Here is a 24,324-nt window from a genome sequence, read left to right as displayed (position 1 = left end):
AGGAAAGCAAGGCCCAGATCATGAAATAGGAGAATTAATTGGGCCAAGGAAAGCTGGCTTTTTGGGAGAGAGAATTATGTTTTAGCACTTCTCCCCAGTGACCTGGGGACAGCATCTGCCAAACACTTGTGTTGTTGTAAATCCAGATCAGGGTGGGGGGATCTCCCTCCATTCCTTGGAGCCAACATGAGCACCTTGTGTTTTACTTCATCTCTGTAAAAACTGTTACCTAAGTAATACTTTTTGAAAAGAGACTGAGGTATTCACTTGAAGTGGTAGAAAACCCATCCCTGCAATATCTAGTGCTGCAGAAGTAAAACTTGCTTGCTTTGCAGATCTACTCCCTTTCTGATCCCCTTAAACTCCTTCCACTACTCATGAATGCTTCTCCTGTTTGTACTTGATATAGGCAGAAGATTTTTTTCCTTACTCTTTTCAGGAATTTTGACATATGACATAATTTTGCATAGATGAAACAAGATGTTAGTCTCCAGTCTCCATTTCTCTAGTTTATGTCTTTGCCATTCATTCAAAAATGAAAGTTCAATGTCTCTCTTTCAGTTGAGTTTAGGTTTTTGGGTGGTTGCACATTTCTGTCTGCAGAGCTCAGCACTAAGCTGAAATGCACTTCCAGAGGGAGGGAGCATCTTCTCTGGACATGTGGATCTCTAGTAGAAATTAACAGTCTATATTCAAGATTTAAAACACAGTAAAATAACTTTGTGGTGCTCCTTTTATCATCTTTTCTTTATCTTAGTTTTACAGGGCCTTGAATATCAGGATTGCCTTGGTGGGGCTGGAGATCTGGAATTATGGGGATAAATGTGATGTAACAGAGAATCCCTACTTCACCCTCAAGTCCTTCCTGGCCTGGAGCAGCAAAGAGAGGCTGCACAGAAAACATGATAATGCCCAGCTGATCACGTAAGCTCATTTCTCCATTTCTGACAAGTGGTTTGGGTGGGTGGGAAATCAGTTTGTACCATGATATCCTTCCAGGATTCAAAGTGGCTTTGTGGAAATCATTCCCATCCCATCCCATCCCACTGCCACACAGAGCCCTGGTGCTGGCAGCCAGCTGATGCTGGGCCACTGATTCATCAGGGCCAGTGGCCTGCCCAGCAATGCAGATGGCATTGCAAGAAAAATTTGCAGCAGCTCTCAGATCTCTTTATCTCTTCCATAGAAATTAATCCATCAGAGTGGGTCAGAGGACCTGTGGGGTTGGAATGCAGAGATATAATGTCTTCTCCCTTGTTTTCTTTGGTTGGGTGTTTTTTCACTGTATTTCCTCTCCATCTGGTCATGTCCTGAGCAGAATTTCCAGGACTCTCATTTCAAAGATGCTGTCAGGGTAGTGCAGAGTTCCAGCTCAGAGGCAGCAGCAGAGCATGGCTGCAGCTCAGAGTTGTTACCTACTACTCTTTCAAGTCCCCAAATCCCAAGCTGGCAAATGTCAGGCTTATGTAAATTAAGTATTTGCAAACAATACTCAGCTGAGGATCCAGAAATACTCTTTTCTGTCCTTGTTGCAAAGCTCAGCAGGAACACTTTTTGGAACCAAACCATTATAAAAACTAAGATTGTCTGGCTGGCCCATAAAACAGAGCAGCAGTCCAAGATAAACAGACCTCAAGGCTTTGTAGCTCTGCTATGATGTCCTGTACTGTAAAGACACTGTGTGAGGAGCTGTGCACTGCAGGGTGCAGTTCTCTGCCTGCCTCCTGCAGTGCCTCAATGCCATCTCATGCTCTTTCTGGGTTGATTTTAGGGGTGTGCCCTTCAAAGGTACCACAGTAGGCTTGGCTCCTGTGATGGCCATGTGCTCTGATTTGCAGTCAGGAGGAGTAAACATGGTGAGTAATTGCCAATACCCAATACAAAGATTCTTGCCAGCAGTGAATACACAGGCAAGATGCCTCCTAAAGCCCAGGGAGAAAATATTTCCTGTGAAATTCTCCACTCACCTGCTATAGGCAGGAATACCTTCAGCAGATATTTTCTTCATGTACAAATGTGAAGTCCCCCTCACCCTGTGGACCCAGAGGTGCACAGGTAAATGCTGACTTGCCTCTTTGACCTTGCACAGGACCACTCTGACAATGCCATTGGTGTTGCTGCCACCATTGCCCACGAGATAGGACACAATTTTGGCATGAATCACGACTCTGCTGGCTGCTGTACCACCCCTGCAGCAGATGGGGGCTGCATCATGGCTTCTGCAACTGGGTGAGCTCACCTTGCAAGGGCTCAGAGAGGAATGCAAAGGGCTGGGCTGCAAGAGCCTTGGTGGAGTAAGAATGAGAAATGGGGAGTGAAAGTGGGTTTGTTTCTGCCTGCTGGAGAGTGTTTATAGGCAAAAAATTGCTGGACAAACCCTGGGTCATGGAGAAATAGCAATTTGCTAGTTCCCAAGGAACTGATTCCTGAATGGCAGCATTTAAAAGTGAAGCACTGAGCTGCAGGTGAAAGGAAAATTTTCCTGTTCCCTTTTCTTAAGAATACTCCTTGGTTTCTGAGAGCTCATTTTTGACAGAAAATAAGTCTTTGAGAGAAAAGGGAAGCAGAAGTGGCTCTAGAAGCCCAGAGGAATTCAAAATTTGATTTTGGATGAGGAAACGTGAAAAATTTCTACAATGCAGTCACGAAACATGCCAGACACTTTAAGCCACATTAACCATTTTCTCAAGCCTTCCTCTGTTTGAACAGATATTTTCAGAGGCATCTTCTTTTGTCATCATTTCCTCCAAAACCATTTGGGTGAGAAGTGAAGGCACAGTGGCGTGCAAGTGGAGCACACAGCATCCACACACATGCACAACAAAACATGGAGTGCACAGGCATTGTAGCTGTTAATTCATTTGTTGTAGAAATTAATAATTATCATAAACAATATTCACATTCTTCACAATAAGGTGGTACATAGGAAAAAATAATATTATTTTTAGCAGTTAGGCTCACAGGCAGTTATTTACAGCCAAGTTCTGGATTCTCAGACTTGTTCAATGAGTTAGGGATAAGCCACAGCTCCAGCATTGAGGAGGAGAGAACAGCCATGCCTGTCAGCAATCACAGTCAGATGTAACTCAACATATTTTGGTTCTATAAAGTTTATTCTGTAAGGCAATTATATTATTAAACCATCTTGCAGTGCAGTCTCACCTTGTCTTCAGGTATAGGGCAGGCACAGAAAATCACAACCTGCTTTAGCATAACTCTAAGAATTTCAGGGGAGGGCTGTGTCCTTTGGCACTTGTCAGGATTTGCATGTGCTCCTTTTTTTTGTTCTCTAAACCATTTCATGTTCTTCTACCCTGTCCATATCCAGGCACCCTTTTCCCAAGGTGTTCAACCAGTGCAACAGACAGGAGCTGGAGAAGTATCTGCAATCTGGTGGAGGGATGTGTCTCTCCAACATGCCAGACACCAAGAGAATGTATGGTGGAGGGAAATGTGGAAATGGCTACTTGGAAGAGGGGGAGGAGTGTGACTGTGGAGAGGTGGAGGTAAAATTTGTTCTGATCCAACTATTTGGAGTTTAGTGGGACACATTTTTTATTATGTATTTTGAAAGTACGGTTATGTGATCTGTAATCAACTTTCTTTGTGCAGGAAACAAAAATATCTTCCCTGTATGTAAATGTAAATCAGGGTTCTAAAATATTACATCTGACTTCACAGCATGTGGCACAATCCACCCCAGAACTCAGGTGGTCCAGGGCTGAACAGAGGTGATTAAAACTTCATTTAAAAAGAGGTGAAAAAGTGATTTTAGGTCAGAGCATCACAGATTCATTTAAGTTGGAAAGAAACTCCAAGATCATCAAGTCCAGCCTGTGAGCCATCACCACCTTGTCAGCTGAACCACAGGACTGAATTCCACATCCAGTCATTTCTTGAATACCTCCAGGGATGGTGACCCCACCACTCCCTGCCAGACCATCCCAATGCTTAACAACCCTTCCAAAGAAAAAAAATCTTCCAAATGTTGCAGTTTCATATATAATTTCACTTTACCCATGGCTCCACTGCTGTTAAGGACAGGACTTCTCTCAGCACTGCATCTCACTTCTGCAAATCCATCCTTTCCCTCCTAAGAGAAAAGGGGGCTGGAGCAGCAGCCCAGACTGTCCAGATGTGGCAAGCACAACATCTGTATCCCATCAGGGGTGGCTGTGCAGTGCTGGCATTCAGCTCCTGCTGAGATAACGTGGGTGGAGGGTGTTGGTGTGAGATTCACTGGGTGTCAGAAGAGCAGTGCCAGCCTCAGATGTGCCCTGTGAGCTCTGCTGCATCTCTCTGTCTTCCAGGACTGCAGGAACCCCTGCTGTGAGCCCAGGACCTGCTCCCTGAAACCTGATGCTGAGTGTGCCCATGGCAGCTGCTGCCATCAGTGCAAGGTGGGATCTCTGGGTTTTCCTAAGAGCAAAGGGAATAACAGGGTGCAAGTGTGAGGCTGAAAACTAGGGGAGAAGAAGAGAAAACACAGCCAAACATGGAGTTTAACTCCTCCCTGGTTTGATTTTCCTTTAGGTGCAACAGCCAAGAGTGTAATCAAACTAGTGGGGCCATTTCTTGTGGTTGATTAAATTGACTCCTGTGATATCTTAAGATGAACTGTGAATGCTGCTGGAGTGAAGTCTCACTGCCTCTCTTAAACACTGAGGGACAAATCAGAGCTGATATTTCTCTCCATTGGCTCTAGAAGAAATCTAGACAGAGCTCTTGGAACAAGCACTTCCTCCAGGGATTAGGCTGTTTGCTCTGAACTCTCTCTGGGCTGCAGCTGAACTCCTTTAGCTCAGGGGTTTACTGAAGAACTGCTAGCAAAGAGCATAATTTTAAATCTCAGCTTTCCTTACAGTGACTGGTTAAAATGTGTTTCTGGTTTTAGAGCCAAAGATCTCAAATTTGACAACAAATTAACTCAAAAAACGAACATGGTCAAGCATTGCTCTTAAGTTCATCTTTATGTTTGCACATTGACTTCATGCTCTTTCTGACCTATCCTGAGCATGGGGAAAACAATTTCCAGAAATCCACCTGGGCTTACTTGGAACAACCTCCCAGATGTCACTGTGAATGCCCTTTGTTCTCCACATGTGTGGTGCACAAGAGAAGAATGAACTGAGTAAACTCATAAGCAAGGGAGACATAAGTTATGCATCAGGAAAATGTTTCCAGCAGAAATGATAGGCAAACACAGAAACAAACTTCCCAGCCAGGGAGGGTTTTGAGAACAGATTACACAAATACCTGTCAGAAATGGTTCAGGTAAATTGGATCCTACCCAAGGGTAGAGTGAGGTGGATCAGTGTCCCCATGAGGTCTGGCAGCCTTACATTCTGTCCATGATCTCATCTCTTCTTGGGGAAGGGGTCCAGTCACTAATTTTATTCACATTTCACCCAGCTAATGAAGTCCCAGAGGCATCAGTCACTGCTGACCTCAAAAATCTTTAGACAAGGAGGACAAAGTGACACATACAAGGTTCTGCCTTATCTACAGACATGAAACCACTGATGAGCCAATAATTCTGGGTTTTTCCCATTCTTTTTAGCTGATGTCTCCAGGAACTCCCTGCAGGGACAGCTCAGGACTCTGTGACCTCCCAGAATTTTGCACTGGCGAGTCTCCGTTCTGCCCCCTCAACTCCTACCAGATGGATGGGGCTCCCTGTGATGGAGGAAGGGCTTACTGCTACAGTGGCATGTGCCTCACCTACAGGGACCAGTGTGTGCAGCTCTGGGGGCCTGGTAAGCACTGCCTGCAGCAAAACACTCTGTCCTTTCAGCCAGCAAATCCTGCTGCTCCTCACCCTGTGCAAGGCAGGAGTCCCTTCCATCCTGTGTCAGCCTGAGGAGCCTTTTCTCCTCCCTTACTCACATGGAGGAGGCAGCAAAAAAAATGCCCCTTGCTCCAACCATTCCAGAAACAGCACCAGTGAGTGGTTAGCTGGGTGAGATGAAGCAGCCACGTGGGTCTGTTCCCTGCAGGAGCACAGCCAGCCCCAGATGCCTGCTTTGAGAAGGTCAATGCTGCTGGAGACATCTACGGCAACTGTGGCAAAGACATCTACGGCAATTACAGGAAGTGTGAGATGAGGTACAAGGCACAGTGGCAGCAGAGTTGCTCACTGGAGATGCTTTTACATGTTACAAAATTATGGGCCAGGAGATAAAACTGATCCATGCATTGGTTCACTCCCTCCCTCTGCCTCTTGGGAAACCAGCTGCATCCTTGTGGGGCTTGGAGCCTTTACAGCTGAAGCTTTCAGTTCAGCATTTTCAAACATCTAGTAGATATTCTTCCAAAGCAACAGAAAAGGGGGGATTTTTTCTTTTTAATCTCTAAGATAAATGTAGCTTTCTAACTGAGACACAAGTTTTTATTCTTACTTCTGATTTTGTTGAGGTTGGCCATCCATGAGGACTGTGGGGTGGTACCACTATCCAGCAGACACTACTGCTTGGGATAATTCTTGGGACGTGCCTGCTCATTTAGCAATGACTCAACACTGCTGCTTTGATTTCCATTTAGAGCTCATGCCTGCAAACCTTTCAGCAAGCCAGGAATAATCACTTTAGCCTTTCCTTTGAAACCAGAGATGCTAAATGTGGGAAGATCCAGTGCCAGAGCTCTGCTTTCAAGCCCCTGCAGCCCAATGCAGTGGCCATAGACACCACGGTGAACAGGCAGCGCTGCAGGGGCACCCACGTGTACAGACCTGACAGCGAGGAGAAGGAGATGCTGGACCCTGGCTTGGTGCTGACAGGAACAAAGTGTGGGAGCCACCATGTAGGTACAAGCCTTGGGGGAGCTTCAGAGTATCTCTTTCCCATCCAGAATCTGCTTTGTGGTTATCAAGTTATTAAATTTTTTGTCTAGGAGATTTCTGTAGGTGTTAGAAAAATTATTCCTTAGAGGTTTTGGTGTGTGCCCTTCCATCACTTCTCCAAAGACTTTGTCTTCCAGATGAAGTTCAGGGCTAAATCTGGGATTTTCTAGCTGGTTGAAGTTGTCTCACTAAAGATGAGGCACAGTTGGAAACCAAGACCTGTGACAACTCCTTCAGGGACTTGCCATGTGGGCATGGCCAGGCTGTTGCCTGTTGCTCTCACTTCTCTCTGATTCACACTGACTGGGATTTAGAGCAGCGATTAATTGCTTGCTTGGGAACCAGGTTAAACTTCATTTCCTGTTATTCTGCCCAGGGAGTTAATTAGTTGTATTTCCAAGGTGTCTGGGACCTGTAAATGACAAAACAGCACAGGGCAGTGACATGGTAGATAACTCAAAGAGCTAACTCTGAGTTTTTGGTTGCTTTCTGTGCAGGTTTGCTTTGAGGGGCGCTGCCAGAACATGTCCATCATCTTTGATTATGAGAGCTGCAGCAAGAAGTGCCATGGGCATGGAGTAAGTGTCTTCTTTTTCATCCCCATCCCAGGCTGAAACAGGATGGGCTTCCATTCTTCTGTGGCTGCTTGTATCAGTTCTGGTATATTCCTTAGGTTTGCTCTGGATTTTGGCTTCTTGGCTGTTAATTTGCATGTTTCTTTCCTGTTTGATGCATTTTCTGGTCCATGAATGTCCCCTGATATAGGATTTAAGGCAGTCTGTTGGGATTGCAATAAATGAAAAACGAGGAATAATCTTAAAGAAAAATATCCTGGGCTCAGTTTAGATTGAATAAAACTATCAGACTTACTAAATAAAAAACATAGCAAAAAGTAACATTTAGGGCAGTTTATCCCAAATTGCTTCAGGATAAAGCCCCCAGGGGATGGAAAGAAAAAACAAATACCAATGGTCAAGTTCTTAGGCCTAAAAAATAAGAAATCTTGATAAAAGGGAAAGCTCATGTCCTTCAGCTTAGAGATAAGGGAAAAGCATTTCTAAATTCTGCTTTTCTGCTGAATTTGGGTTATTGACACTTCAGCTGAAGAGCCCTTGTCTTTTGGAGAAATGGGGAATTTCTGAGGAAATGAAAGGCACTTCCACTCCCTGAAGAAAAGTTTCCAGTCACTCAGCTCCTACTGGAGTCTCTCCTGTAGTGTTAAATTCAGCAAATTTGTTTTCACTTGTGGGTTGCTTAGCAGCTTCCACTTCAGTCTCTGAATCTTCCCACTCCAGGTGTGCAACAACAACAAGAACTGCCACTGCCACCAGGGCTGGGCTCCCCCCTTCTGCAACAAGGAGGGGACAGGAGGGAGCTTGGACAGTGGTCCCCCTCTGCCTGAAGGTGAGAGGAACCAGCTCTGTGCAGGGACCCTTCAGAAGGACTTGAGTTGGTTGAGTTTTCCATTTAACAGACTCTGCTTTCCTGTCCTCAGGCTCTTCAGCGGTGGTGATAGCTCTGGCAATCCTGGCTCCCTTTCTCCTCCTCACAGGAATCTTGTTTTTATTCTATTATCTGAAATGCTGGAGTAAATTTAGCCTCTGCTCTCTGAAGAAGACACCTCAGTTCAGGTAAGTTGTCAGTGCTGTGCCTTGTCTGCTTGTCCCCCCTCCTTCCAGGACACAAGAGACTCAACAAATGCTGTGAGGATTTTCATTGAATTGATTTGTTGGTGTAGTCACTATTTGCTTCCCAGTGAAGACAAAAGAGTAAATACAGGAAAACAAAGGAGAAGACACACCAAGACATTAACACTTTTCTTTTTCTCATTGTCAGTGACACCTCTGGAGCTGGGCATGCAAACCCTGCCTTCAAGCTGAGAACACCCCAGCAGCAGAGGAAGGTAAGGGCAGGGTCACCTCCCACCTGCAGGGCAGGGATGCAGCTGCCCCAGCCTGTGGATGAGGTTTCCATTTACAGGGTCACCTCCCAAGTGAAGTGGAAATGACTGAGGTTAGACTTTTGGTGCTCCAGGCACCAACTTTGTCAGGTTATTTTTAAATGAATAAAGCAGCTAATAGTTGTTAAAATGTTATTTATTGCAGAAACACATCAGCTTTAAAAGGCACAGTTACAGACATTAAAGTTTATGTTAAGTCTTGGTATGAAGTTCTAGACAGAAGCAAAAGCTGCTATTGGAAGTCCTGGTGGGGCCAATGCTGTTGTGGAAGCTTTTATTTATTTTTTGGGTGTTGATGATGGCAGTGAGCAAAAGCAAAATAGAAAAGTAATGGTAGAAAGGCACCAGCTCTCCTCAATACATACTTTTATATAGGATTTCCTTACTACTTAAGATGCAAACTTGGACTATTACTTTTTAACTTATTAAAATTCTAGTTTCTTAACACACTAGGTTATGTATTAAGTACATACATGACCTATCTTGTTTTATCTGAAAAATGTAAGCAATATTCTTATTATAGTTCTGTTATATTTAAGCACTGTCTAAAACTATGTTCCTGGAGCTTTCTCTGTAAACATTAGTATGTTTATTAACCTTTATTAGAGTTTGCACTTTGGCATTTAAACCTTTTACTTACTAAAAGCATTAGAGCTCATACTAAAACTTACTTATCCTAGAACTTAAATTTATACTAAAACTTAAACTTTTATTTTATGTGTGAGTGGCTTAATATACTTCAATCTATTTAAAGGCTTTAATTAAATTCTTGCACTCTGATCTCTCCCTGAAAAACTCAGGGAGACTCCTGGCTCACTGACTCCAGCAGAAATACATGAGGATTTGTGGCTCTTTTGCACAGGTGATTGGCTTCCCTGAGATCCCCCCCAAAGCCCCTTCTCAGCAAGCTCCAGGGCTGCAGGGGAGCAGGCAGCAGCCCCCCAGCTGCAGCGTGGGACCAGCACTTCCCAAGGACATTCCCAGGAGGACACCCCCCAGCAGGCCAGCCCCTCCTGCTCCCAAACCTCCAGCCCCTCAGGTATGGGGTCCTGCTGTTGTCCTCTAGGGCTGTTTGCTGGGAGGTTTGTTCTGGTGAAGCTTTTCACCCTGGGGGAGATGTTAGTCTTGAACCAAGCTGACCCCTCTTATGTGAGCATCCTCTCCATGAGGTTATTTTGAGGGTTAGAAGGAATGATTTATTTCTTTTGCTGGAAGCTCTGTTCTAAACTTGCTGTGGAGCCAACATTCTTATTGGAAAGATGGTAAGCCACTCAGACTGACTTAAACTCATTTTGTAAAATAATGTTATTATGTTGGAGCCCTCAAAGAAGCAAAGGGCCCAGTTACAGCAGGTAGCAGGAGGCTGGCTCCCTCTCTCTGAAGGATGTAGAGGAAAACAAATCATATGCAGCAAAATCTTGGTTAATGGGGTTTGTTTCTAGCTCCATTGTTCCTGTGAACAGCCAGCACTTCAGCAGGAAAGAAAACTAAAACAAAAGCAGGAAGCTGAGTGTTGTCAATAAGGAATGGATATCCTTCCCAGCTGCTTGTTGACAAGTTCCCCATGATCTCCTTTGTGTTCCCTCCCCAACACATCCAATCTCTCTATCTCAGTCAGCCTTATGAGATGGAACACTTTTCATAGGATTTCCACAAGGATTCTTGCTGTTTCTGGGTTAGTGAAGAGCCAGGAGTTGGAGAAATAACACAGGGGAAATAAATAATGTCATTTTTTGCTAGTTGCAGTGTCCTTCCTAGATGTTTGCAGCATCTGCCAGATTTGCTCTCTTGCTCTTTGGACCTGGCAGTTAGTGGAATTTAGTCTGCCTTGTCCTTCCTGGAGTCACAGGGCAAGATCCTTAGAGAGCAATAGACCCCCAAGCCATCAAGCATTGCATTTATGCACAGTCTGAGGAGACTGCAGGGGTTTTGGGTGCTCTCCAAGTTGTGAGTGCAGCTGTGTTTGTTAAATCAACACCTGTAAGGCAGCAGCTTAGCACAGAGCCTGAGCAACAACAGGCAATTGGTTCTTGTGGGGGGAACTTCTCCCCCTGAGACATGCTTTCCCCTGAAATTCATTAGAGGAATGGAAAATATAATGCTCTGAGCATCCTATTAGGGACAGCTGTGTGCACAAACAAATAATAACTGCTAGTGGGTCTGTGTGTGTTTGTATGGGCACAAGAACATGCACAGATATAGTGTTTACAGGCACTGTATAGGCAAACAAAGAGTGAGTGTATGTGTGTGGAACTTGCTTCTAGTGCATCAGGTAACGTGGCTGATTAAAAAGGGTCTGGAACACAGGTTGCTATTACTTCCAAAGCTTAAATTCAAAACCATTTCTTTCTTCCATAGGATATTTCAAGGCCCCGGCCACCCCAGAGAGCTCTGCCAGCAAATCCCATCCCATCCAGATCCAGAGGCTGGCAGGGGAGCAGCCCTGCTGTCCCCCTGCCTCCTGGGCACCCCAGAGCCCCAGGACACCTCCAGCCTGTGGCAGAGGTAGGCACTGAGAGGGGAATAAAAACACTCCAAAGGGATTATCAGCCTGCAAAACACCTTTGTGCACAGCCCAGGTGGGTGGAGACAGACAGGCTGTGGGTTGGTCACCTTTATTGCAGGGGTCTCTGGTTTTACCTGTTTTATATCAAGAATTTATTGAGTTGAGCAAAACAGCAATTTCAGTTCTCTACATCCCTGAACTCTTCCTTAGGCAAGCATTTGTGTGAGTGGGGCAGAGCAATGGGGTCAAGGGCTGTGTGACCCAGAAATGTTAGTAAAGAGCAGCAAAACATGAAGATTTACACAAGACTTGAAGATCCCAGTAAAGTACAAAAATTCTTTCCAGCCTCTCTAGCTGTGGCTAAGGAGATGCTTTGTCTGCAGGGAGTGCTTCACAAAAGTCATTCTGAATGCAGGCACTTAATGGGGGACTTCTGGACACTGAGCTCAGTGCTCTGCAAACTGAGCCCTTTAACACAAAACATCTCCACCAGCACAATTGTGCCTCCAGCCTGCAATATACTGGAGGCCAGCTGTGGAAAATGGAGAAAACTGCAGGAAACTCCTTGTGGGAGAGTTCCCATGTGATGCATTGGGTTGTGAATGCAGACATCAGCTCCAGGAGAGGACAGGGCTTGTTCTTCCATCAGTGCTCACTCCTCTTCTTTTCTCCTTTTTCCATCTCACCAGAATGCCTGGACAGCTGGAGCAGTGACCAACTTGAAAGTGGGACAGCCAGGCTGCCGTGGGCACTCCTGAAGCAGCCTGTTCCTGTTTGGCTCTGGCATTCAGAGGGCACTGGGTGTCCTTCATCACCCAAAACCACACTCACTCCTTCACTGCCCCAGCCCTGCTGCCTCTGTGCTCACCAGGCTGCAGCCAGGGGTGCCCCAGGTACAAGCCAGGCTCAGCTGGACCCTCTCTGCCTTTTCCACGTAGGGATGACTTGTTTATACGGTATTTAAATATTGTTGTGCAATATCCAGAGCAGGGATGGGGTGATGGGGGTTTCACATGTTTTTAATCAGTTATTTAAGTGTTACCAGGGGGAACAAGCTGTGAGTGCAGGTGCTGGCCTTGATGGGCTTTCATGTGAGCCCTGCTGGCTTGCTCAGCACCCCCATGCAGCTGCAGGATATTGGTGCTATACAGACCCCACTGCCTCTGGGGAGAGCAGAAGGCAGCTGGTGATAACATTCTTCAGTTTATTCTCTGTTTACAGGGGGTGGCACGTGGAGCCCCAAGAGGGAGCCAACTTTGGAAATATAATTTGTGTGGCCACTGTGGATTTTGGTCAGCTTTAGCATAAGGGGTTATTTTTTATTTAATTGTTTTCCCCATACAACCCTCTTCAGCAGAGCAGTGCAACCCTTCTGTCCTCCAGCACTTGCCTGTCTTCCCTGGTGCTGGAAATCCCAAAAGCAGCCCCAGCGTGGCCCATGAGCTCCCACCCATGTCATCAGGACACACCCAAGGTACGACAGGGCAGCTCTGGCCAGACCCAGGGCAAAAGGGCAGCAGGATCTCAGCAGCAGGCAGTGCTGAGACCCTCTGCAGCACGGTACCAAGGGCAGGAGATGCTTCTGCAAGTGTCTGCTCAGGCTTTGCTCTGTGCTGAGCTGCATCTCAGCATGGGCTGCCTGCCCCCCAAACCAGTGAGAAACCTACCTGAGCAATGCCCAGGTGGTGAAACAGCCAAAACATCAACACAACATATGGTGCTTTTGTAGGGCAGCTCTCTCACTCCAGGTTTTTCCTCCAGGCCATGGATGGAGAGAGCTGTCTGTGTGCACTTTAAGCAGCTGATGGTTCTGACCCTGAGGACCCTCCCTTATGAATTTAGTTTTTTCTTCGTCTAATAGTTTGGCTTTTGTATGTGGGGTTTTCTTTTTTCCTCAGGATTTTAAATAAGAGCTCTTGTTATGCCAGATTTTTTTTTCCTTGAAGTTATTTCCTAGGAGAACACAGGGAAATCTGGAGTTGTGGTTACAACAGACCTCTTGTGTATGATTCATTATGGACAAATCCTCAAAGAGCATAAACTGCTGCTCCACATGTGCAAAACTCTTTTATTGGCATAAAGAAAATGAATCTTGTTTGCTGGTTCTCTTTCCCTAAGATCTGCTCATTAAAGAAATCCCAGATAAACCCTACCAACTCATTAAAATCGTAGTTATATGTAGTAATGTATCTGTAGGATGACTTAGGTTACATTAGTTTTCACAACTTTACTACCTCTTTCTCCACAAGGAAACAGTTCACATGGTGTGTCTTGAAATTCTCACAGATTATTCCTTATTTTACTAATTTTGGACCTTTTCTTACCTTCTCTGTGCCTGGAAAACAAACCAACCCAAAAAACTTCTTTCTGAAATAAGGGAGGGCAAGAAAAATACAACAGCTTTCTAATCTTTGTCTTTTTTTTGATAGCTGGGCTATATTACATATAGAAATGTGTATTCAAAGTTGTTGTTTTCTGGTATGTAATGGCAGGTACAATGCAGCAGGACTGTACATACACTGTAATTGCTGATTCAACCACAAGAACTTGATCTCACATCTGAGCCCTTGCTGAGGGCAGCAGCACTTCTGCTCCAAGCCCTGATCTTCAGCAAATGGCCACTAAGATCACTAAAATTATTTTCATGTGAGCATGGGATCAAGGTTTCAAAAAATGCTCAGAGAACAACTGGACCTGCCCAAACTCTAATAGAAAACTTTATTGCTGGAATATCACAAAAATCTCCAAAAGGTAGTTTTAAGTGAGTCCTTTTTAAATTTTCAATGTGTGCAAGTTGAGTGAATGAGACCAGGAGAACTGCAGGAGGAGTAAAAGATGGTAAAACCTGATTTTTTGGAAAGATAATATTACTTGGGAGAACTTATAACAAAATACATCTCACTTTCTCCCATGTCCACATGTTAATGGTTTACAATAATGCTCTCTATGCATCTATGCAAATACTTGAAGAATACAATTCATTGTGCCTTTTGCCTAGTTTTAATAAAATTTGTTGGTTGTTATTACCAAATACTGTTTCACTGTCTATTATTTCATCACCTCAGTTCAAATCTTCATTTTCTACATGGCATTTCTGCAGGGATGGCAGGATTGCTTTTCTGAAATGCACTTCCAGAATGAAGAAAGATGAGTCCCATTTACAGCCATTTCCTAAAATAGAATGCACAAAGCATCACACTGATTAGGATGCCAAAGCTGGAGTGAGTACTTGGATTATTTTCTGCCACCAAAGGAGGTCGCTGCTGTTTCACTCTGCTCCAGATGCTTTCTGTTCTTCTCAGCTGTCCCTCAGCCTCTTTATCCTTTAGGGCTACACTAAAAAGATGAAATAATGAAAAACTTTCAGATCCACCTGCACCTTATTTTTTTTTTTATTTTGAAAAAAACCTTTATTTCCCTTTTCACATTCCAAAAAGATAGCACTGAAATGTTATTAAAATAGGAGATTGCATTGTCCTCTCTCTCAAAGCCCCACATTGTATTTGCTCAGTGATGCTCACAGCCAGGTATAATCAGGTGAGAATCTCAGAGGACAGCAGGACACCTCATGGGGCTCAAAGAATTTGGGGGGTTTTCCAAGGTCAAGATATTCCCTGAGGAAAAAAATACCTACTATTTACAGCCACTTGGTCTTTCAGACTGAAAAAATTGTCACAAGAAATTTTGGAGACAATGGCAGAGTTTCTTGTGACATGGGGTTTATCCTGCCAGAGCTCCCCTGCCCTTCCTCAAGTGGGGTCTGGGTCAAGCCCAGCAACTTCACCAAGCCCTGGGCACCAGAGCTGCTCAGGAAAAAACAAAAAACAACCAAACAAAACTCCCGTAAAAATAATTAACACTGCTTCAGGGAAACTCCTGCGCCTCGCAAAAAAACAAAAGCTGGAAAAGATACTTAAAAAAAAAATACTTGATGGCTTGAGTCCTGCCAGTGAGGCTGAGTGAGCAGCTATTGCAAAATTCACCATGTTTGGCCCACATTCACCAAGATTCTTGTCCCCTTATTAGCAGAGCAAGTGATTAAACATGGATGAGCAGAGTCTGAATAGCACCGGTCAGTCCTTGTCTCTCACCTCCTCTTGAGAGCTGGTGTGTATTTAGAGTTCATGCAAGTGTCTAGAAAGGAAACAAAAAAAGACAAAAAACCACTAATCAATGATCCATCAAGGGCTGGAAACAAAGACATCACTGGCCACCCGGGGGAAGGAGTGAAGGGTAAACAGCAGCTGTGCCAAGAATAAGAGATGGGAAGGGGCCTCTGAGAGGAGCTTTGTTTCAGCACTATCATATTTCTGGAGGATTTTTGTTTCCAGTGGCTGCATGCATTAGGGCCTAGAGAGGATTAAACACAACCCTTGCTGCCACACCACGACAGAGATACTTTCAAAAGCCTGGAAAACGATTTGACTTTGGAAAAGACACCGTTTGTTACATTTTCTGCTTTTCCTTTTTAAAATTTTCCCCTGGCACGCAGAATATTGACATCACCCACCCAACCTCCAGTTCCCTGCATGTTACACCCTAAGAGTAGAGCATGAATACTTTGGGTTTATCCTCTGGGGCAATGCTGGAGTTGTCCACCTCTATCAGGATGTTCTTGTCATCTCTGGTCACCGGCACCGGCTGCTCGTTCTGAAGGACTTGGGGCAAATTCCCTAAACTGACATCCAAGTCTTTGAAAGCATGGAGTAAAAACACCCCCAAGATGATGGTGAGGAAGCCACAGACTGTCCCAATGATGTCAACCACGGTCATGGTGACCCACTCCTTAAAGAGGATGATGGAAGTGGTGATGACGATGGTGGTGAACAGCACGTAGTAGATGGGGAACACCAAAGAGGTGTTGAAAATGTCTAGAGACTTGTTGAGGTAGTTGATCTGAGTGGTGATGGATGCCACCAGCGTGATGACCAGGATCCAGGTCAGGGGGTGCTGCAGCACAGGCTGGCCAGCAAAGAAGCCCTTGATGGCAATTCCCAAGCCCTTGACGGAGGACACGGAGAAGGCGCCGATGACAGAGCAGATGGTGAGGTACACCAGGATGTTGCTCTGCCCGTAACGGGGGGCGAGGTAGAAGATCAGGAGGAGGCAGAGAGCCAGGAGGATGGCAGCATAAGCCAGGAAACCTGCAGTGGGGAGAGATGAACTCAAAGCTCCAGCATGGGCACGGGCAGAGGTTTGCACTGCCCAGCCCCGAGAGGGAGAACGGGCGGGCTGCGTACCCGGCTCCTTCAGCTTGGAGGTCATTTCCTCCAGAGTGGTGACCTCCTCGTCCTCTGGGGCGTGGATGACCATCACTGTGCTGCCCACCAGGCTCAGCAGGCAGCCCAGCTTCCCCAGCAGGTTGAGCCTTTCTCCAAGCAGATACGAGGACAGAATGGCACTGCATGGGACAGAAAAACATCAGCCGGTGCTTGGCGCTCTGTTAAAGAAGGAACAGCAGCTCTGAGAAACTTAAGAAGGCTTCCATGTCATACAAGGACACAGTTTTGGGGTAAATTAGTTGGATTCCAGTGGGTTAACACACAATCACATGGCATCTATCACAGGGGTGCAGGTGTGACCTGTACATCACAGCTCTTGTGTCAGCAAGGTGCAAAAATGCTGAATGTTTTAGCACATACTCAGAAATACTTTTTCAGAATCATTTGGCAGAATCATTCAGGAGCTGCTGGGCATCATGAAGCTTCTAGTGCTGAAGAAAATTACTTTAAGGGCCAGTGTAACACAGAAAACACCTGAACCTAACAACAAAAAAATGTTGATTTTAACTAAATCATCAGAACTATTAAGAAACTTCAGAGAAACTCTGAAAGTACTGGGGCTACAGATATATCTGCAAAAATATCTAGTTGTTGTCCAAAAAAAATCTGGGGCAAGACACCAGAGCAGTTCTAACTCTTAGTTTGCTTATGTATTTCATAATACAGCCTTTATAAAAAACATTAAGTAGCCAAAGCCTTGTACTTTGGTAGAAATCTCCTATTTAAAAATGAAGAAATTAAATAGGGTTTCAGCCCTTTTGGGAAGAGCCAACGACATGACAAGGACCCTAAAAGCTTATAACATAAAAGACAGGCTTGAAAACAAGCCTGGTGTTCTTGACCCTTTTAAATTTTTAGTACTCTTGATTACAAAAACAAAATGAAACAAAACAAACAAACATTAAAACCCCACCAATCCTGAATGGTTAAAGAGCTGGAATAAGGAATGAAGTAATGCAGATATTTGCAATAATTTAACCCTCTTCACATCCAGCATTTCCAGAAGGGCAAGCTACTTAATTCAATGGTTCCCAAATTATCCCCCAAAAGGACAACAACTCTTAAAAGTATTTTTTGGAAAACACTGAGACTTTTTTTTCCTTGGGCAGAATAAATCATATTAGTATCCCTTCAAGTCTATTTTTTCAAGTCAAACAGGCAAACAAAAGGCAAATTGCAAATTATGGACACAAAAATCACCTTATGAGCACACTCAGAGCCCCCAGAGGCGTGACAATAGTTGCAGGAGCAAAGGCATAGGCAGCGAAGTTGGCAGCTTCCCCTCCACCCACTAGACAAACACAAGAAAAATAAACACCAGTGAGTTACAGAGAACTTTCTGTGTTTTCTCTTGGGGGTTTGCAAACCAGCAAGATGTCACTCAGAGAGTGGGCTTTATGCTGGGAGTTTCACTCTGCTGCTAAACAGGGGCAGACAGTGGGTGAAAATTCTATTCCAAATTAAAAGAGGCACCCCTGGAGAAGGGAACCCCTCCATGGGCAGGGCTGGGGGTGCCAGGGCTTGGCCAGGTCAGGGCTGCCCCAGGTGGGCTCAGGAACCCCCAGCCCAGCCAGGGAGGAGGGGGCAGCAGTGGGGCCCCCAGTGCCTGTCCCCTCCACCCCGTGCCCCGGGCTGGGGTGTCCCTCCCTGGCTGTCCCTGTCCCTGGGCACAGGGCTGTGCTGGGTCACAGCACCTGTGGCTCTGGGGCACCTTGGGCTGCAGCTGCCACCGTGAGAGTCAGAAAAGAAACTCTGAAACACCCTGCTGTAAAATCTGCTGCTCTCCGTGCAGCTTCGAGTTCAATTTCAGCAGGTACTGTAGTGCTGCAGCAGGAAATAAAGGCTTTAATCTTGTTTTAAGGGAAAGCAAGTTTTTTACAAGGAAGGTGGGGCTGCCAACACCTCTTTGTTATCTCCCTGTGCTGCAGTAGGAAACCTTCCCAGAGCCCCCAGGCACTCAGGGAGGCTGTTTGCCCAGTGCCTGGCACACAGGCAGCCCTGCCAGCTGCCCTATTAAAGCCTGGCTTTTCGTGCTTTTGATCAGGTAAAACTGAGCCAGCAGGTCCTGCCAGTCCTGCAGGAGGATAGAGAGGGAGATCCTGCATGGATCACTGCCTCTCCTCTCCCTGAGGAACCTCTGCTGAGGATGGGGGAACTCAAACAGAAAACAGGCTTTAAGCACGATGCTCAGTTTATTCACAAGGACAGAGCCTGGAAAAGCTGCAAACACAGAAACAGCTCCTACTTACTGGTTAACAAGCCAGCCCACCAGAGCCAGTCCTTTAGGTAGCCATGGCCTCCATCTCCTGGGGAAGAAAAGCACATGCAGGAGTTAACAACCATATTTTTCAGAGCAAGAGATGAGAATGTCCCTTTGGAGAGGGATAAATTGCAAGGGGAAGAGTGTGACAAAGAACAGGGGAGAATGGACTGTGTGGGAGCTAATCCAATTCTGGTCCTAACCCACAGGCTGTTGGACATAAGGAGCTTGAGCCTGATGACATGATGAACCCTGATTTTGCTGGGTCAGGGAGAGCCCATGTTTTTGATAAATCTGACTTGACTGGAGCTGTCATTAATAGCAGTGTTTGGCTTGCCTTGGAAAAATGTGATGTGCTCACTTAGCAGGGGTAACACTGACACTGAGATTACAGAGCAAGGGGCAATGAAGAGTTGAGCAGGAAGACTTCAGGACACAGGGAAAATCTTCTGCTAGAGGTCAGTCTCTTCTGTTTTCTCAACAACTCCATAAATGCTGAAGTTCAAATGTTATGCTCTGGTATTCCTCAGAAATTGCTGGTTTATTTGTTTTAGGGTCTTTTTGCTTGGTCTGGGTTTTTCCCAAGAACTCTTTTTGTCAGCTACAATTTTCTGTCATTAATCTCTAATTCCTTTCAGAATGTTAAACATTCTGAAAAATAGGGAGGGATTTGCTCTTGTTTTACTCAGTTGGCTCTGCTGTGGGAAGGGCTCATGGAGGGAAGGAGGAAAGAGACATCCTCAGTTGAAGCAATACTGGTGTTTCATTGTGCAAACATAATGTCAAAAAGCAAACCCATCTGTGTTCAGCAGCTGCATGGGGCCAGCCCAGTGACAGAGGATGGAGATGGGCCTGAGACTGCCCAGGGGCTCAGCTGCTGTTGGCAGCTTTGCTGCTGTCTCTGGACAGACACTTCAGCATTCCAAATGGGCACAGAGTAAAATGGGGATGGTGATTTTTACTCTGAAAGATTATTTAATAACCGTTCCTAGGCCAGAACTGGGAAGCAGCAGTATTTTAATTATCATTGCTCTGTTTTGCAGTTGTGCAAGTAGGTCAGCAGCCAGGTAGAACTTACCCTGATGCTGGAGCATGTTTGCAATGCTGATGGGATGGGTCCAATTCCACAGTGCAATTCTGCTCTAGGCAGTGCTGCTCCACCACTGCCCATCCATATATAGAGATAAATATACATGTGTGTGTGTGTGTGTGTACACATAAACACACACCTTGCCCTGGGAGCCTGGTGCTAGAGGAAAGTTATCTGCAGGTTGTTGTGCAACACAGCTCCAAAGGAGCCCTTCTGAAACCACAGAGTTCCCACAGAGCCAGCCTGTCCTGCATCACACACAGCTCCTGAATCCCTGATCCACACACAGCTCCTGCAATCCCTGCATCACACACAGCTCCTGAATCCCTGCATCACACACAGCTCCTGCAATCCCTGATCCACACACAGCTCCTGAATCCCTGCATCACACACAGCTCCTGAATCCCTGATCCACACAGCTCCTGAATCCCTGATTCACACAGCTCCTGAATCCCTGCATCACACACAGCTCCTGCAATCCCTGATCCACACAGCTCCTGAATCCCTGATTCACACAGCTCCTGAATCCCTGCATCACACACAGCTCCTGCAATCCCTGATCCACACACAGCTCCTGCAAACCCTGATCCACACACAGCTCCTGAATCCCTGCATCACACACAGCTCCTGCAATCCCTGATCCACACAGCTCCTGAATCCCTGATTCACACACAGCTCCTGAATCCCTGCATCACACACAGCTCCTGAATCCCTGATCCACACAGCTCCTGCAATCCCTGCATCACACAGGTCCTGCAATCCCTGCATCACACACAGCTCCTGCAATCCCTGATCCACACACAGCTCCTGAATCCCTGCATCACACAGCTCCTGAATCCCTGCATCACACAGCTCCTGCAGTCCCTGATCCACACACAGCTCCTGCAATCCCTGCATCACACAGCTCCTCAATCCCTGATTCACACAGCTCCTGAATCCCGGATCCACACAGCTCCTGAATCCCTGCATCACGCATAGCTCCTGAATCCCTGCATCACACACAGCTCCTGAATCCCTGATCCACACAGCTCCTGCAATCCCTGCATCACACACAACTCCTGAATCCCTGATCCACACACAGCTCCTGAATCCCTGATTCACACAGCTCCTGAATCCCTGATCCACACACAGCTCCTGCAATCCCTGATCCACACACAGCTCCTGCAAACCCTGATCCACACACAGCTCCTGAATCCCTGATCCACACGCAGCTCCTGAATCCCTGCATCCTCATCTCGGTGACCTGTGGCAAAGCTGCCTGGTGTCACCAAGAGTAAGAGGGGTCAGGGCTGTGCTGCCCTGCCCCGGGCTGGGGCACGGCTCTGAGCTGTGGCTTTGTGCAAAAGGACTCATTTCAAAGAGCTTGTAGCACTCTGCTTCCTCCTGGCCTCTCACATTCCTGAGTGATGGGCATGCATTGCTCTGTGGGGGCACTCAGATCTCACAGGACATAGCTCTCACTATTTGTGGTGCCAGGCAGGAGAATGCTGTTTCTAGCTGAGCTTTTCCAGGACAGGACTCTAAATTAACTCCTTTTCAATACAGAGACTGTAAATTAACTCCTTTCTAATGCCAGGCCTGTAAATCAGCTCCTCAGCTCCCACACAGCACTGCTGTCTGGATCTCACACACAAAGATGCATCCACAAAAACTCTTATTTACATTGCTGATGGGAGACTGACTGTACCCAGAGGGGTTCCCTTGCCTCAGGAGTGCTGAAATTTGTGTGTGCAGTCCTAGGAACAGGTGGTGCCTCCCTCTCCTGCCCCCAGGAAAGCCTGACCTGCCCTGGTGCCTCCCTTCTCCACCAGCCGGAGCAGCCCCTTCTTCTTGAGGATGACGCTGCTCCCGATGAGGAAGCTGGAGAAGACAGCCAAGCCCAGGCCAATGTAGAATCCATAATTGTTTTCCAGCCGAGTTATCCAGGAGCTGTCTGAAGTCCCATTGTCGTGGACAGGGTCAGATGGGACAGCACTGCTGATCACTTGGCACACCACCCGGTGGGAAAGGCAGGAAAGGGTGATCAGAGACCCTTGGAGATAAAACAGCAAATTACTGACATGACTTTCAGCAGTGCCCCTACACCCCTGGGTTCATTCAGGTGTTCCCCTGCACAGCCACCCCTGCTGTCACCCTAACAACACACAAACATCTCCAAAGCTCAGGACACCTCTTTACTCACATGTGGAAATGGCAGGGTGTTGTCTGACAGATTTATGGCCTGCAGTTCAAGCATCTCTTGAAGTCTACATACTGAGCTGGCAGGCCACAAGGATCTCTAAAATATAATTTGAATTTCCAAATATATATATGCCAGAGCATATCCACCAAACTCCAATGTTATGGGGTTGAATTAGGCCTTATCAACACTTAACCCTGTTGATCCAAAGCTTTGGTGCTTTCCAGCCAGCTAATCCTCACACCTGCCAGCTCATCTGCAATTGTAACTTTGGGTTTAATGTGGAGTGATGCCAACACTGTAACTGTGCATCTGTTGTGCTGAGCTGTGTCATAAAACAACATCAGTTCCATCTCAGACAATTAATTTCCTCTAGTGTGTAATGGTTTTATTCTGCCTCTGTGCAGAGTGTCTGAGTGCTCCCAAGGCAAACCCAGTCCTGCCAGTATGGAAGGACTGGGAGCAGGCACAGGTTCTGCTGCTAACACCAGAGCAGCCCTGTGGCTCTGGCCAAGGCATGTTGCTGTGTGGGGGTGGGAAAACTGCTGAGTTTCTTCTTCCCCTGACACTCCTACCACACCCAGCACATCTTTTATTGCAATCTTTACTCTAAATGTAGTAAAGACGGTGTGGCTGTGACCATGAGGAACAGAGCAGCCAGGTGGAGTACAAAAGCCTCTTTGTAGTAAGACTTAATTTTTTTTTCCCCCCTGAACTCACATAGGAATTATAGAGCAAGTATTTGTGTCTCTGCAGGCAGAGTATGGAATGGCTGAGCTGCTCCCAGCAGTGTCAGGAGCCTGGGCATGGGCCCCACATTTTTCCTGAACCAGGAGCCTGGCTTAGATCTTACCCAGCTGCAATCCCTGGCTCCAGCACACACAGCTGAGGCTTTGGATCTGAACCGGCTATAAAGGTTTTTCTAAAGGAAAAAATACCAGTGACTTTCTAGATGAGTTTCCAAGGGTTCCTTAATAAAACTTTTTTTTTTTCCTACTAGGAAAACTATTTTGGTCGTGGAAATATTTCCTGGGGAATAAGGGGGGGAACTTGTCTCCTCGGCTGGGTGAAAATCTCCACAAGGTGCTTCGGGAACAAGCATAAGGCAGTGGGATGAGGTGATTACCGACTGAATTAAGTAATCCTTAAAGGAAAAAACCCAACTCCTGCCTCCTCTGTGCACTCCAGGGCTAGCAGAGCGTGGTGCTGGCTGCTCAAGTTTCCCCATTCCTATACAGACTTCAGAAAAAGGAACAGAACCCGCAAAAAGGCAGGAAAAAGCCCCAAGCAGAGCAGTGACAGAGACAGCCCCAAAGCCGGGGGGATGATGCCGGGGATGCGGCGGGCTCGGAGCCGGACCTGTCCCGGACCTGTCCCAGACATGTCCCGCTCCTGCCCCTCTCCTGTCCCGGATCTGTCCCAGACATGTCCCGCTCCTGTCCCTCTCCTGTCCCGCTCCTGCCCCTCTCTGTCCCTCTCCTGTCCCGCTCCTGTCCCGCTCCTGTCCCTCTCCTGTCCCTCTCCTGTCCCTCTCCTGTCCCGCTCCTGCCCCGCTCCTGTCCCGCTCCTGTCCCTCTCCTGTCCCGCTCCTGTCCCGCTCCTGTCCCTCTCCTGTCCCGCTCCTGTCCCGCTCCTGTCCCGCTCCTGTCCCTCTCCTGCCCCGCTCCTGTCCCGCTCCTGTCCCGCTCCTGTCCCGCTCCTGTCCCTCTCCTGCCCCGCTCCTGTCCCTCTCCTGTCCCGCTCCTGTCCCTCTCCTGTCCCTCTCCTGTCCCGCTCCAGTCCCGCTCGGCTCCCGGCTCTCCGGCCGGTCCCGCTGTCCCGCTCCTGCACCCACCGTTGCTGCAGCTGCTGTTGGTCTCCAGCGGCTCCATCGCCCTCGCTTTGCGGCCGCTCGGCGCATCCCGGGCCGAGGCAGGGCAGGGCCGGGCACACCTGAGCCCGCCCCGCTCCTCCCCCGGGCCGGGACAGCCCTCGCAGGGCTGCGAGCGCCGGCTGTGCCCGGGCGAGCCTTGCACGGTGCCCCGGGCCAGCCCCGCATCCCCAGCCCGTGTCCCCATCCTCCTGGCCCGTGTTCCCATCCTCCCAGTCCTTGTCTCCATCCTCCTGGTCCTTCTCCCCATCATCCCAACCCTTGTCCCCATCCTCCCAATCCTTGTCTCCATCCTCCCAACCCTTCTCCCCATCCTCCCAACCCTTCTCCCCATCCTCC

At 47.0% G+C, this 24,324-nt stretch overlaps 3 protein-coding genes across 5 annotated transcripts in view; 2 read left to right on the top strand and 1 right to left on the bottom strand.

The window, feature by feature from the left end:
• Positions 1 to 14,699, top strand: part of ADAM19 (ADAM metallopeptidase domain 19) — a 31,952-nt gene extending 17,253 nt beyond the window's left edge. For both annotated transcript variants that reach the window (XM_079319953.1, XM_079319954.1), the window contains 15 exons: positions 758 to 924; positions 1,772 to 1,856; positions 2,090 to 2,229; positions 3,329 to 3,506; positions 4,311 to 4,400; positions 5,561 to 5,756; positions 5,997 to 6,105; positions 6,606 to 6,798; positions 7,336 to 7,416; positions 8,134 to 8,242; positions 8,334 to 8,469; positions 8,675 to 8,741; positions 9,661 to 9,837; positions 11,157 to 11,303; positions 11,994 to 14,699. In XM_079319953.1, coding sequence (XP_079176079.1) covers positions 758 to 924; positions 1,772 to 1,856; positions 2,090 to 2,229; positions 3,329 to 3,506; positions 4,311 to 4,400; positions 5,561 to 5,756; positions 5,997 to 6,105; positions 6,606 to 6,798; positions 7,336 to 7,416; positions 8,134 to 8,242; positions 8,334 to 8,469; positions 8,675 to 8,741; positions 9,661 to 9,837; positions 11,157 to 11,303; positions 11,994 to 12,062 — 1,944 coding nt within the window. In that variant the 3' untranslated portion in view covers positions 12,063 to 14,699. The remainder of the gene's footprint in view (positions 1 to 757; positions 925 to 1,771; positions 1,857 to 2,089; positions 2,230 to 3,328; positions 3,507 to 4,310; positions 4,401 to 5,560; positions 5,757 to 5,996; positions 6,106 to 6,605; positions 6,799 to 7,335; positions 7,417 to 8,133; positions 8,243 to 8,333; positions 8,470 to 8,674; positions 8,742 to 9,660; positions 9,838 to 11,156; positions 11,304 to 11,993) is intronic.
• Positions 1 to 24,324, top strand: part of MED7 (mediator complex subunit 7) — a 145,810-nt gene that overhangs the window by 29,906 nt on the left and 91,580 nt on the right. The gene's annotated exons all lie outside the window — the stretch shown is intronic.
• On the bottom strand, positions 14,004 to 24,154 carry NIPAL4 (NIPA like domain containing 4). 2 transcript variants are annotated; one of them, XM_079319958.1, is made up of 7 exons: positions 23,950 to 24,149; positions 21,720 to 21,968; positions 18,836 to 18,892; positions 17,787 to 17,877; positions 16,545 to 16,705; positions 15,865 to 16,448; positions 14,004 to 15,438 (listed from the first exon to the last, which is right to left on the bottom strand). In XM_079319958.1, the coding sequence occupies exons 1-7, from the start codon at positions 23,984 to 23,986 to the stop codon at positions 15,427 to 15,429; spliced, it is 1,191 nt and encodes a 396-aa protein (XP_079176084.1). In that variant the 5' UTR covers positions 23,987 to 24,149; the 3' UTR covers positions 14,004 to 15,426. The 2 variants fall into 2 exon arrangements, with proteins under 2 accessions (XP_079176084.1, XP_079176083.1); XM_079319957.1 differs by lacking the exon at positions 14,004 to 15,438 and having other exon boundaries at positions 15,829 to 16,448; positions 23,950 to 24,154.

This window comes from Erithacus rubecula, assembly GCF_903797595.1.
Source record: "Erithacus rubecula genome assembly, chromosome: 16".
Taxonomy (NCBI): domain Eukaryota; kingdom Metazoa; phylum Chordata; class Aves; order Passeriformes; family Muscicapidae; genus Erithacus; species Erithacus rubecula.
The sequence above is the reverse complement of the archived record's forward strand: the minus strand, read 5'-3'. Positions and strand labels throughout refer to the sequence as shown.